At 45.1% G+C, this 15,283-nt stretch overlaps 1 protein-coding gene across 1 annotated transcript in view; it reads right to left on the bottom strand.

Annotated features, from left to right (window-relative positions):
* Positions 1-3,218, bottom strand: part of DNAJB13 (DnaJ heat shock protein family (Hsp40) member B13) — a 76,217-nt gene extending 72,999 nt beyond the window's left edge. Inside the window, exon 1 of the mRNA XM_078656248.1 lies at positions 2,937-3,218. Within this exon, the coding sequence (XP_078512374.1) occupies positions 2,937-3,004 (68 nt within the window). The 5' untranslated portion in view covers positions 3,005-3,218. The remainder of the gene's footprint in view (positions 1-2,936) is intronic.
* Positions 3,219-15,283: the final 12,065 nt, after the last annotated feature.

Raw genomic sequence — 15,283 nt, 5'->3', positions numbered from 1 at the left:
TTCAGTATCTAGACTACGGCTACTCTCTTGTTCTTTAGAGCGCAAACAGTACAAAATCAACATCTATGGGGAGGGGAGGGAGGTACCACAACCCCCATCTAATGCTGTGTCTTACTAGCGGCATCCAAAAAGGATCCCACTGACCTCTGCAACCACACGCTCATAATAACTGTGGGGTCCTATTACCAGTCACCATACACACAGCACAAATGATAAACACATGGGGCATACCCGCAGAAGGTCTGGGCATTACATTCAAGCAGAACTATATCCAAACTGGGCCTGTAGGCACCACATCAATATCTGAACTGGAAAAAAAAATTGTATTATGTAGCAGAAAAATGGTACAATGCCACCACTACTTAATGTATATGTCCCATTAACTAAACTTCATTAGATGCCTCCATACTTTTTACTGTGGCTATTTTTTTTTATCCGTTCGCTTTTATGTTTTTTATTGTAATGATTTTAATTAATTGCACAGTTAATAAATATGTCCCAGTACGTGGATGATAGTCCCATGGTGACCAGAGGGTGCACTTGGGGCACCCCTTCAGACCTCCAAGCCAGGCCATGAATCTCATTGCTGGCTACAAGGCTTAGCCTATATTACCATGTGTGATGCGGCAAAAATGTCTGGATACCTAACGATCTACAGCTGGAATCACTCAAAGAAGGGGTGCACATCTGTACTACCATGCAGGGGACATGTTGGGCGCAACTAAGCTCAGCTCCAGTAGTACTTTGGAACCTTTGCATCATTTTTGTAGTTTGGGATCATAATGCGTGAAGGTCACGCAAAAAATATTATAACTTCTTACACCCCCAGTAAGTACCATGGAAAGCAGAAATGAAGGATATCAGAGTTGTGACACTTAGGGCTGTATTATCCACAGGGCTCGAGTCGGGGTATCACGCGGGTGGACGGCGTCCCCCCACTTATTTTACCGGGAGCTCGATAACTGAAGTAAATGGAGCCACACATTCACTCTTTGGCCTCTCTGGGGCGAGATTGGAGCTCATTCAGCACGCTGCTCACGAACTGGCTTCTATGATGAAATCGCATCTAAGGGGTGAGCGAGAGGAGGCAATGAGTCTGATGGTGCAAGCCACCTTTCGTGACGTCACTTCCTGTCGTGACGTCAGCATCCCCCCACTGTTTTTTTTTTAGGACTTGTGCCCTGATTATCCAACTACCATGAAAACTAAACCTGGCATATTTACATAGTTTTAATGCGTACAAGTCTTATGCTGTAATTGAATTCCCAGGATAGTCGACTCAGTTCATATTTCACCCCAATTTACATGAGTTTAAACCGACACACCTAGGCCTTGGTTACACATTTAGAAACAGACTTCCCTTCAAATCACTCCTCAAGCAACACTTGGAAACAACAAGGTGGTGTCTGTTCTTCTAAAGAAATCATTTTAGTGCTGTGGTCTTTGTCCTTAACATCCTATAAGACTGCAAAAAGCCCCATGGAAATATTTTATGAGTACCAAATTACGACAATGCAAAATAGTTTTTGCATGAGTTATTATTGCGTTTAGAGTACAGCTACACATGGGGGAAAGCCTTCCCAAAGGTGCAATTGCACTTTTCTTCCTCCATTTTCCCTATGGAGAAACCTCCTACCCCAAGAACCACATCATATTTTAGACTGCTGACTTCCCATTACCATGCTGGGAAAGGATTTACACCTGGCCTTCACAGGAGAAACTCTCTGGCAATGTGTGGGGTGAGAAAGGGTCAAACAAAATATTTGGGAACACCCTCAAACTCTTGGGTTTTGGGTGTTCTAAAATGTTCCAGACATCTTCACCATGGAATGATCAACTTCCTATCCCTGTAGTGAGACATGCGCAATTGTATTCTATTGTGGGGTAAAATTGAGTAATACAGTGTATAATCCTACGGATTTACGAGTGCAAAATCACAGTTTGAAAGCACTTTGCATTAGTAAATCAAGACAGTTACTGGTAAAAATGTAATTTACGCGAGAAAGTACCTTTGGGAATCAGACCCCTGTTGCTAGTTCGGAGCTTTATGTTCCAAATCAATTCTATTTTTAGATCCGTGAGTCCAATTAGTGCAATAGAACCAAACCAAGACTAACAACCCCAGACACATCTGTATTACATTTATCATTTACTTAGTCTGTAATGTGTTGTCAAATAACAGCTCACGCCTGGAGACATGGGTGAAGGTGGAGACTTGTAGTATGTTAGTCCATACATACATGTAATGATGTAGCCGAGGCAGATGTTATAGAGTAAAGTTGTAGGTTTATTCAGCCATAGGTATGATAACAGGAAGTATAACTCTGGAACAAGCAGCCCCACCAGAAGCAGCCTCCTAGCTGCTCAGCCCATCTTTAACTGCCAACTCTCATACCAAAGACTCTAAAGTGGAGACCGAGCACTGCACTGTTCTTTTGAGGCACGACCCCCTTGAAATATTTTTTTAACAACGCCTCTCACATCACACATGTATTGTATCGTATTGCAAACATTTATGTAGCGCTTTCTGTCCCTGTGTGAGGCATTGCAGCGTTTGCCTACAGTAATCTGACAGCTTTGAGCAGCTCTTTTTGTCATCTCTTGTGCTCCTAGCCTATTTAGCTGTATCTGAAGTTTACTTATTTTTTTAGTACCTGTTCGTGTTGCACCGTTTCTAGAAATAAATGTCATATTTGTATATTTCTTTTCAATTGAGATCAGCCCTCTCACGCCATTTCCAGTCCAGAGCATTATATATTTGCTATATATTTAAAATATAGAATTTAACTCGTTCGTGATGGGGTGCCACAGACTCTGAATTTGGGCTAGTTTCTTGAGTGTGATCTTTTCTACCAATCATAGATTGCCCACAGCACCTTTAGTCACCTGTTAAAAATGACTTAAAATAATAAGACAGGAGGTGCAGGGGTACTCACGCCTTCTTTATCGCGCAGTCGGTGGCACTTCTTGTGATTTCCAGGACGGCATAGTAGTCCTGGCCCATGGCGGCTGGGGCTGATTGATCCTGGCGAGGGGCCCCGAGCCAAAAGATGCTCGTGGGGGAGGCGGTGGAAATTGACTCCGGTGATAGACTCAAATATGTGGGGACTAAATTGCTAGAGGGCGATTGGTGAGTAGGACAGAGGGTGAACCGTGCGAGGTGCGCAGCTCACGGCTCAGCCTTCGGTGCAGCCCCGGTGGCCCAGCTCCCAGTACACTTCCCGTTGCTAGGGACGCAGATCTCCCTCTTCTGGGGGTTGTAGTTCACGATCGGATGGGCAGAGGCGCCATTTTCAAGCGGCTCGCTGGGAGATGTAGTTCGCGTCACCGCGACCCTGAGACGCCCTCATCCCTCTGCCAGGCGGGATTTGTAGTTCATTCATACCTGAGTGAGTCAGAGGCACCGTCATCGTCTGCACGCTCGGAGTTTGTGGTCGAGGCGTGAATTCAAGGCTGCTAAGTCCCGAAAACCCCAAATAAACCTTTCTACATGACATGAAATAATTCTGGTACAAAAATAATCAAATTGTTGTTACTGTCCGGGTCGCCATCTGGCCGGTTTTCCACCGGAACCACCAACATTTCAATGTCTCGACCGGTACAAAAATAGGCAAATTCACCTGAAGCTGGTATTTTTAGCCTTACCTTCATGTACTTCAAACAGCAAAAAAAAAGTAATTGAAAGCACTTTAAAATGTGTTCTGAAGCTGCGTTAATGATCCATGATTAATATTGAATGTAAGCAAAGACAGAAAAGTAATGTTACAAATTAATACATACGATTTTATTTACAGTACTAATGTAGTTTCACGTCAAGTACTTTGCAGATTCTTGCAGCAACAACACATGGCCAGCATAGCTGGCAAGTTTTAAGATTACTTATGTGTGACATTTTCATAATTTAAGTGAAATTATGAGTGACATGCAACGAATATGACTGACACTTTCTCGCTAACAGTATAATGTTAATACACTTAGTAGTAGCATGGCACAGCCCACAGCATAGGTTGAACACCTGTTAGCGGGCTGTGGAGCAGTGCTTTAAATGGAAAAAAATAAGTGCAGGTACTCACCAAAAGGCGCAGTGGGCGGAGTTCTGGGAGGGGCCAAGGTGGATCAAGGGGCGGGGTTAGCTTTTTGACTTTGCCATGATTGTATGCAAAAAATCTGAATGCATTGTTAGAATATCGGATATATCTGTCCATTAGTTATCTCGCTAATAACTATATATATATATATGGCACTTACTAATAAGTGTTTATTACTACCCATAGTTGCCTTTTTTAGCATTCTTAAAATAAGAAAAGATTGAGGAAAAACAGCAAGGTTTTAAATATATGCCTTCTTGTTTGCAGGCAGGGCCTTGCTGCAGGGTCATAACTCACTGAGCTACATTACAAGGATGTTAACTTTTGACCTGCAGGTAACACAAGGCTCTATGGAACAAAAACAGTAATCAACTAAGCTGTCTACATAAAAAAAACGAATCTGTGACTTACATGTTGCATGCTGTGCTTTCCAGCAGACACATTGATCCTCCATGCACTTTTATGGTAAGTTAAACCCTTGGTTAGAATGTACACAGATCTTTCTAGCAAGTGCATTAACCTCCAGAGTTATCCACTATATTGTTACTTATGATGCCTTAGCTTTCTGGTTCTCATGAATGGTGAATAAGCACCTGCAAAAAGCTTGGAATTAACCTGGAACTATTTTCATTCTCGCTACTAGTGGGTGTTTCTTTCAAACCTGGAAACCAGAGTTGCTTTCGAAAAGACATACTGTGTATAACTTTAGTGAGCAGCATATTCTCTCTCTCTCCCCCCTTGCTACTGGATGAGAAATGCTGACACGCAGACAGACACTAGCTTTATTGCGGCTGGTGGCTCACCCTTTCAACATTCCATTTTATGTGATTGAAAAGGAGTGGTGGAAGGAGTAAACATGCTACAGACAGGATATCAGAAAGAATGAAGTATCTACTGGACTGATCTGGCTGCACTGTTTGTAATAAAAATACACACCATGATCCCAGGTGTGTTAATTCAGCTAATAATTGATATTATATGCCTCATATACTTACTATACTAAATGCCAAATGCATTCGTGGATGAAATGCATATTAAAAAGAAAAGAACAGGCTTTCAAATCACATTATAAATGGCAAGATGGTCTTTCTGAATCAAAACATGGCCAATGACGTGAAGTCCTGGTTAGGAGATGGGGCGTATTACAAATTAAATATGTTTTCTGTGCTTGTACCACGTAACTTGTACAAAAATGTATGTTTTCCTGCTTTTGACATTTGATTACAGTGTGCAATAAATTGCAACCAATGAGTGTGCAGAACACGCACATACCTGGCCATGCAACACATTTACCGGCTTCTGATAAAAATGCAGCCATGTACATCCATGTGGCATGTAGGTACAGGTAGTTTAACACTGGCTGCAAACATCCCTGTTTAAAGAGCATTTCACATTTTTCACCGGACTGACATGGTCGATAAAATAAGGATCAGCGAGTTTGGTAACAAGATCCTTTTTATTTACACATGCAAGTATTGTATTGTAGTGTAATTGCATTTATGTAGCGCATACTACCCCGGATGAGGCGTCAAATCACTTTTTCAGTGAGTAGCACCCTATTTCGTAAACCATAAAGGATTAATGTTACATTAGTATATTGAAATATGAAAATAATTTGAGTGGTAGATATATGTTAGTCAGTTATTTGGATTGAGAAGGATAGCGGAGGGATATACTAGGGAAAAAGGTTTGTATTTATATCGTGCTTGTTACCCCTAATGGGGTATTGAAGCACTTTCTTGGCGAGTAGCACGCTACTCTGGAACCTAGAATAGATTTGTTTAGTGAAATATGACTGGACATGTTAGTCTATTACTTTGATCGAAAAGAATAGTGGAGGGATAGAAGAGGGAAGGATGTAGACTTTTTTTTTTGGAGGTCATAGCAGTAGGAGGAGGCTTGGGATGAGCAAAAGGGATGTGGAGGGGACGAGTCAGAGGGAAGGGTTTATAAAGGCTTGTGAACCACAACGTCCTTAAAAGTGAGGCTCGGGCACCGCATTATTTTCACACTGTGCTTGTGATGAGAGGGGAGAAGCAGCAGCTGTGCCATCAGAAATTGCTGATCAAGGGCCACTGGTCAAATGAAGCCAACAGACTTTCTGCACTGCGACGTGACTCTGGACTTTTAAAAAGTCCTAGACATTGCCGTAGGGGCCAAGCTGCAATTGAGGACCAAATTACAAAACCACGGGGCAACTAAAACAAGTTCTTTTTGATGATACGATTAAAGTGAATATTGGGTCTGTCTGTGGCATCGTCTTTCACATTTTACCTTCAAAAAGGAAATACACACTTTTTGGGGGGGAATGTCACTGTACGCAGGACAGGACCTTTGTGAGGGACAGATAAAAGAGGGAAAACTGTTGAAGCATTTAAGGGTTTGGCTTTATATTGACGCGCAGAAGAGGCATGTATGTACCCTTCCTAAGCTATCTCCTCTAGTCAAATAGTTTGTTGAAAGGACGCACTCTGCAGAAAACATGCCCACGTGAACATAGTGCTCCAATAGCATTCATTCTGCACCCCTCAAATATGCTTTAAACCCACACTATATCGACTATGAGTTCAACTGTCTCCATTTAGTAACCACCCCTCAGGACAACAGAATGAATTTCATTTTTTTACTTTATCACTGCAAGGACAACACGGGAAAAATTATGCAACATGTTCGGGAATCTTTAAAATCTGCCTGCTTCTTGAAATGGCTGCTGTGGAAAAAAAACTCGAGATGAATGCCTATTTAAGACTCTTCTATGCTGCTCTTCCATCAGTGCTCTCACCCCACCCACTCCATTCATGGGGTTGTGAAGAGCGTCACTTTGTTTGTCCACATAGAAAGCGACAGTTACCTCTTTTAACGTGAGCACCAGGTAGTGAACTCAGTGTGCGGTGCTTTAACATTTGGGTCCGTTGGAGCATAAACCCACTTTTAAATGAGGCACTGCTGGTCAGCGATAACTAATATTTTCAACAACAGAAAAACAAAGAAAGTAGCAGCAGGCAATTCACATGCGTGGTAGGCAATTCAGATGTGTGGCAATAGTCAAAGCATTAGCAAACGCTCTTTTGTTCTGTCCACGATTCTATCCAGAACAGTGAGGCCCACCGCCACCCGTTTGATTGTACCCCCCTCTCAGCTCCGTGAAAGATCAATGGAAAAGATAACCACTTTGCAGACACACCCGCCCTGATGAATTCCAAAGCAGCTCACGCTGGGTGACAAGTGCTCCCCTGATTAATTCCCTGCAGTGCTCTTTAAAGGTTGAGGGATGAAATGAGCGCTGCCTATGTAGAAATCAGGTTCCATGAGTACCGGTACTCTCTTCCCTTTTAGGAAAAGTGCCGGTACTCAAGGGGTGAAAAGGAAAAAGTGCCGGTACTCAGTACCGGTGAGTGCCGGCCCATTTAAAGCACTGCTGTAGAGAAAAAAATTAAATAGAGATTCCCTGCCTTAGCCAGCCTGCGCCTCCCTGGCTGGCAACCAATCAAATTAATGGCATGATTATGATCAGATCATGATCAATTGACAGAGTCTGTCCAGACACTCTGCCACGTGGGACCCGAGGCCGACTAAAGGATGTGAGAGGGGCCCCAGCAGGGATCTCCTCCCTGTACAGTTCTCCAATTAGGCCCCTCTTTTACTGTTGTATAGACGGACCCAGTTTTTGACACATACATAAATATTCGTTTTGTGGCTGGGCATCCACATCTGTTTGATACTATGGTTCGAGCAGGGGGAGCTTTTTTACATTAATTAGGGGTGGGGGGAGTTTATGTTTCGGTCTTTGTATCTCTGAAGTTCATTTTGCTTGCATATGTAGTAGTAGTACAAAGCTTTATTTCGATATAAAATATCTTAAAAAGCACATTGGCAGTTAAAAATACAATTCATTTTTAAAAGACATTAAATAACACTTTAACAAAAGTACAACAGTAAAAAATTATTAAACCAATTACAGCTTTGGACACAATTAATAAGTAGACACCTTGTGAAATTATCCTAGGTTTTTCAGTCTGATCACCCACGCCCAACTAAGAAATGTAGCCACCCCACAAGCTAGGGTGGTGTTGGGATCTGTCTGCAAAATTCTGAGGGCAAAAGAATGATTCTTGGTCTCAAGCTGGCGGCAAACAGGTTTTAACCATTTCGGCCTAGGTTTATTATAAGCGCTACATACAAAAAAGAAATGTGGGATAGTTTCAGGTGCATCTGGAAAAAACGGGCAATCAACAGGTGTTTGGTTGGGTGGTTTCCACTTGCAGGTGTGTTCACGAACCGGAAGAGTTCCCAGTCTGAACTAAATGTAGAGTGCCCTATCTCTGGGTTTCCTAATGAAATCCAGGTAGGGTTCAAGACGATGTACTGTCTTGTGTAGACGGAACTCATCTGTCAACCTGCCCAGGTTGGTATCTCTAGAATCTTGGGCATCAACCTATAACCAATAGGCTCTCTTAATTTTCAGTTTTGTCACCGATACACCTGACTCCCATGCAATATTAAAACCAATAGCCAATAAAAGCTTCTTTACCCTAGTAAGCCAAACAATTTTATGGGACCCCTGCATATTCATGACTTCTCTAAGGCCATCTGCATAGCTAGATAGCTCAGGTGTACGCCACAAATGGGCCCAATAGAGAAGCGGGCGCAAGATAATAAGATCTTTAATTGATCGGCGACCCATATCGCACTGAAGTGGTTTGCTTGGAGTACCCCTAGGTAATGAGACGAGCTCTCTAAAAAACTTGTTTTCAGCCGTAACAATGGGATCAACGTTGTTGAAACCCCAGAGCTCAGCTCCGTACAATGCACTACCTACTGCTTTTGCAGCATAGATCTCCAGTGCAGGTGCTATGGGTCTGGATGTTGAGGCTCTATGTTCTCTCCCGATGCCTCCCAGAACACGCTTATGGTTCAAGGCCATTTTCTCAATGTGTGGGTGCCATTTCAATTGATCTAATATCCTTATCCCTAGATAGTCAAATGTTTTAACACGCTCTAGGGGCACCTCGTCAAGTGTAAGCGTACAGTTGGCTTTCCTGCTAGGGTTAAAATAAAGGAGCTTGGTTTTGGTTGTATTAATTACCAAGCCCCTTAAGTTACAAAATATACAAAAGCGATCTAAAAGCTTCTGGAGCCCCATTGGTGTTTTAGATACCAATAGCGTATCATCCGCAAAGAGCATGGCAGGGACTTTGACACCAGCCAGGGTAGGGGCATCAGCATCAATGTCAGACAAAAAAGAAACAGCCCCATTGATCAACAGCGAAAAGAAGGTCGGCGCCAGGACGCATCCCTGGCGGACACCTCTATTTACCGGGATTTTGTCAGTTTTCTGCTCCTGTGTACTCCACCGGATGCGTGCATAATTTCCATCATGCATACGGGCCAATAAATTCAGAATGGGCAAGGGAAACCCCATCTCCCGCAAAACCGTCCACAGGAGCTCTCTGGGAACCAGGTCAAACGTGGTCTTTAAGTCAATAAAGGCCAAATACAGACCGCCCTTGCCAATGGTTACTATCTTCCAGTGCAACAAGACCAGCCTAAATGCCTGGTCTACAGTGCTTGTGCACGCCCTGAAGCCTGCCTGGAATTGGGAGATGATGTTGTTCTCCTCTGCCCATGAAAGGATCCTCTCCAGAAGGACCCTGCCAACCACCTTCTGGCCAGCATCAATGAGGCTGATTGGACGATAGTTGGCAGGGTCTCCCCTTGGTCCCTTCTTGTAAATCGGGATCACCTCGGCCCCTTTCCAGGAACTCGGAAAAGGAGACCCCTGAAGGAGGGCATTAACCAAAAGGGAGAAGAACTTAGCCCATTGCTCGATATTGGCACGAAATAGATCGCCTGGTATGCCATCCTGGCCCGGTGCCTTCCTAGATACAATTTTATTAATAGCTGCCTTGACCTCTTTTTGCCCTACAGGATCAATGAAGGACAAAGTGCTTATCATGGGTGATGTATCGTGTCCAAGGGGCCCACTATTATCTATTACCCCTACTCCTTCATACAGCCTCCTAAAGTGGTCAAACCATTCCCCATCAGTAATATGATTGGGTATTGGTTCAGTGTCGCTACCATTAGAGCTTCTGACCAAAGCCCAAAACCGCTCACCGTTTTTGGACTGACTAGCCAACTTCAGCTCCTCCCAATGGGAATCATCCCAGGCCCTCCTTGCCACCAATAGAGCTCGCCTATACTGGGATCGGGCTACGCGAACCTCAACAGCATCACGAGTTTTAATGGCAGATATCAATTTAGATTTTGCCCCCCTACAGTCCTGATTATACCACTTGTCTGCAGGTTTCCTGCTCCTGGATTGGCTTGTTGCCCGAGTATCAAGGAGAAGAGCACCCATCATGTCAATTGTTTCAGCATAGATCTCATCAACCTGACAGGGTCCCAATTCGTTGATGCAACTTAAGGAGAGCTTCTCAGTCTGCTCTCTTACAATCTCCCCTAGGGCACTGTTTTTTTGTTCATCTAAGAAGAATTTTTGCCATTTAATGAATTTTCTACAATTGGAAGGTATTATTTCCCTGGTCAGCATCCTCTGTCTACTATTAGACTGAGGCTTCCCATTAAACAACTGATTCCGCATACAAAGGGACAAGGGATATGGTCGCTATGGATAGATGGGATGACCGTCATGTCACTCACATATTTCCATAGCCTCTTGTCAACCAAGATGTAATCTATTCTGCTCGGTCAGGAGACCCTATTGTAAGTGTGGGCTCCCGCAAAATCAGATGGCGTGCGCCCGTTAGCGGCTACCAGGGCATGCTCCATTATTAGGGCATGTATAGGATGAACAGGAGGGAACCCATAGACCAAGTTGGGATGGGTGTAGACTGTAAGCATAGACAATTCCCAACAGGTATCAATAGGAAGACAATTCAATGGGTGTATGCAATATGCATTACAAAAGAAAGAAAAAAGGAGTCACTGTAAATTTGAGAACAGACGGGTATTATTCACCATTTAGAAAGCAAGGCAGGTCTTATGCAAAATCATACAGTTAAACAGCACTGTATACAGTAAATGGGGTCACAACCCGGTGGCACTTGGTGCAAGTGATATATACATGAATATATACAGTGAATAGTGATGGTGGTGCAAGTGCAGGGGTGAAAACAGCGTGGTCGGCGCGAAGTGACAATGGAAATAACAGAGTAATGGCTCCAGAGATTTAAGTAATAATCACTTAAAACAAGATTCAATTTCAGGAGTACAAAACACGTAGGGCGCCATGAAATTAGGCTGTGTGGTCGACGGCGTTTCGATCCTCATCAAATCGGGATCATCATCAGGACGGGGTTGTCGGGGAAAACAGTGCTGTGGGGTAAGGAAAGGACGAATCAAGGAAGGACCTTAAACCTGACGGACGCGCGACTAGCTAGCAGTGGGTAAGCTGCTGATTGAGAGAGGGACCGGCTGGGTTTACAGGTAGTTAATTAGACCCATTGTGGGAGATGCTGGGGTTCTAAGTAGGCCCATGCAGAGTGGCAAGCGGCTGGGGTAAAGGCTCAGTGTTGGCGCTGCAGGGAGCGCTGCAGGTAAAGGTTTCAGAGCAAGCTGGCTGGGGTCTCTGATGGGCGGCAGAGGGCTAGCGTTAACGCCCAGGGCTGGCGCTGCGGAGAGAGACTGAATGAAAAGCGCGGGAGCTGGGCGAAGGCAGTCGCCTGGTGCATCGCTCTGAGGTGGATGGAAAATAAACTTACATGTCCGCAACTGTCAAAGTCGTGCGGTCGGAAGGGCTGGATACGTGGGTCCAGAGCTGCACAAAAGGGGGCTTTGTATTAGAGCAGGTGGTACAACAAAGAAAAAGTTGAGTTGTGTCCAGTATGCTTTGAAATTACCTGAATCTTGTGGACGGGATGTTTTAGTCTGCGGGGGTGATCTACGTCTGTGAAAAGGAAAACGGGTCATTAACCTCCAAAAGACTCGGGGAGTGGAGTAACGAACGATGTAAATGGGCGGGTGCTCAGAGCGGCTTACCTGAATAAATCAGAGGTATTTGTCGTGGGTTAGTCCGTGGTGTAGCTTCAAGCAGTGAATGCGGGAGCTGAGCGCGGTAGGACAACAGCGCTGTTCAAAGTAGCCGTGGAAGGGGGGCGGGGCAGGAGGCGAGACACTGCGCGCGCCCTGTAGGGGGGCGGGGTAATGGGAGTGGCTGTAGGTTACCGCGGCAACTCTAGTAACCAGGAAGAGAAAGGGAAAAACACGCACTCTCGAAGCAGAGGCGTGTCGGTTGATGTGACAACCAAGGGAAGCCGTGTAAGGGCGAGTTGCCAGGATGGAAGATGGAGCGGGGCAGAGGTTAATTGGATGCCGTGAGATGCAGCCAGGTTACTTGGTCATAGTGAGCACATGATCCAACATCAGCGAAACATAATTACTGGGAGGCATTTACAATTACATTTATGGACAGCCGGAGAAAAGCATTAATTATAAGCAATGAACCATAATTGGTAGGCATTTACAATTACATATAAAGACAGCCGGAGAAAAGCATTAGTTATAAGCAATGTAAGGTACAGTGGTTACATGCAATGAATCTCCTAGAGTATGGTATTTCTACATGTTAACCTCAATCAAACTACTTAAATTCAATGCGTAGAGCAAATATATAAATTCAACCTTGTGTAAGCGATGGGCGGCTATTTACTAGAAGGGCCATATATTCCACATCGGGTCTTGAACAAGAGGGCAGAGTCAGCAGACATGTTAGGTTCAGACATACAACAATGTCATATGTAAAATTCAGAATACATGCCAGATTTGGTTATTTGAACATATGAACGTTTGAGACAAGAGAACAGGAGACATTTAAGGGTGCCAAGGAACCCTGTTACATTTCAGATGAGAATAGTATTGTTCCACTCATCAAAGGTGTTAAGCCCATGGTTCACCGAGTCCACTCTTGAGATCCATTTACATTCTGCTCTGTTGAGGAGGGCGGTCATGTTGCCACCTCTAACAGGTAATGTAGGTTTCTCGATGACAGTCCATCTGAGATCTGTATCTGCATGTGATTTCTCCAAGAAATGTGCAACTAGTGGAGCAGTTAGTACCTTGCAATTTATCCGACTTTTGTGTTGGATTATGCGTTGTTTCACCATTTGAGTTGTTTGGCCGATATAGAGTAGGTCACATGGACAACGGATGGCATAAATGACATTCGGGGTTTTGCAGTTAGAGTGGTGCGTCAGTTGATGGCTTTGGCCGTTAAACAGGAATTCTTTTGTGTTTGCAGTCAAGTCACATACACTGCAAGATTGGCATTTGAAATGTCCAATAACTGGCTCCAATCCCCACGCAGCGGTGATGGTGTGTTTTTCGGTTGAGGTGGTAGCCCATGTGATTGCGCGTACCAGGTGGTTGGCGATATTGTTGCCCCTCTGGTAGGAGAAGAGGGGGGGCTCACGGAATTGTTCCTCACAGCGTAAAATCGGCCAGTTCTTCTTAATTATTTTGGACACTTTGTTGCTGTCTGGGCTGTATACAGACACGAATGGAATCCGGGTCATGGTCTTCTTATTGCTGTTGGGAACTAGTAGATCCTCGCGATGATTATACCAGGCTCGCTTTTTGGGGGGTTATCAAAAGCAAATCAGAGACCGTGGTTTGGTTCCCTTCAGAAAGATTGTCAGGGGTTAGAAGGACTGTAATGATTGGCCGGAGTCCTGGCACTGGCTATTGGACCCATTGAAGATTTTCTGGCAAGTGCAAGATCCTGAGAGACCCGCCTCTCCATAATTGTAATACTCTGGTCAATGGCAGTATTCATCCTAGTGATGAATTTGTCCATGGAACCTATCAGGTTTACACTAGCCGTCTTAGTACTAGCTTCCTTAGCTGCCATTTGCAATTATATCACAACAATAATACAATTACGAGAGTACACTGTGCAAACAATAAGAGTCACCCAATGCTGAGATGTAAAGGGGGTGGCCCGCCTCGCCCTTGTACGAGCTTGAACGGGCTTGAACGGGCCCGCCCTTGGCCCGGGCTTCGCCCGCGTCCCGCGGAGTTAGGGGGTAATAAATAGGAAGACCAATTGGGTGTGAGCGGGAAGAGGACCAGCTGTGGCTGATTGCACGCCGCAAGGCAGGCTGGTCCTCGCAGTCCCGTGAGTCAATGAGCCGAGAGTTCGCCCCAGATTAGCGTCAGCCTCACCCGGCGTTCCAACAAACAGGGTCCTGGTGGGTCCTCCAATATCACAAAATCCAAATTCCCAGCAGCAGGCACAAACTACGGCTGCGAGCGGCTCCCACGAAGTGGGGGCCGCGAGCCGTTAAGAACTGCAGGGGGGTGTGGCGGGAAGAGGACCAGCTACGGCTGATTGCACGCCGCAAGACAGGCTGGTCCTCGCAGTCCCGTGAGTCAATGAGCCGAGAGTTCTCCCCCGATTAGCGTCAGCCTCACCCGACGTTCCAACAAACAGGGTCCTGGTGGGTCCTCCAATATCACAAAATCCAAATTCCCAGCAGCAGGCACAAACTACGGCTGCGAGCGGCTCCCGCGAAGCGGGGGCCACGAGCCGTTAAGAACTGCAGGGGGGGGGGGGCGGGAAGAGGACCAGCTGCGGCTGATTGCACGCCGCAAGGCAGGCTGGTCCTCGCAGTCCCGTGAGTCAATGAGCCGAGAGTTCGCCCCCGATTAGCATCAGCCTCACCCGGCGTTCCAACAAACAGGGTCCTGGTGGGTCCTCCAATATCACAAAATCCAAATTCCCAGCAGCAGGCACAAACTACGGCTGCGAGCGGCACCGCATTGGAGTTTCTATGATATCAGGATATTTCCACGTCTTGATATATTGAGATTCCTATTCCTCCCATTGTACACTATCACCATCTTGTGGCCTTTGAAAAACGAGCATAGCTTTTATGCATCCGTCCCGGCAAAGGGAGAAACTGGAACTACACGGTTTTATCACATTTTTTTTGTGGGGTAGTTTATATAGCGCAAACTCAACCTGAAGGTACTGGAGTGCTTTACACGAGCACCAGTTACATTACACAAGGACACAATCATTTTTTGGTAGGCACCGGGAGATTAAGTGATTTGCCCACAATCACAGGATGTTGAGCCAACGCTGAGATTCAAAACTAGTTCCCCAGCTCTAAAGCAGGCAGCTCTGGCCATGAGTCCACATCCTCTTCTGAATGACAATCTCAAGCATTGCGGTA

Source organism: Lissotriton helveticus, chromosome 8, assembly GCF_964261635.1.
Source record: "Lissotriton helveticus chromosome 8, aLisHel1.1, whole genome shotgun sequence".
Lineage (NCBI taxonomy): Eukaryota > Metazoa > Chordata > Amphibia > Caudata > Salamandridae > Lissotriton > Lissotriton helveticus.
The sequence above is the reverse complement of the archived record's forward strand: the minus strand, read 5'-3'. Positions and strand labels throughout refer to the sequence as shown.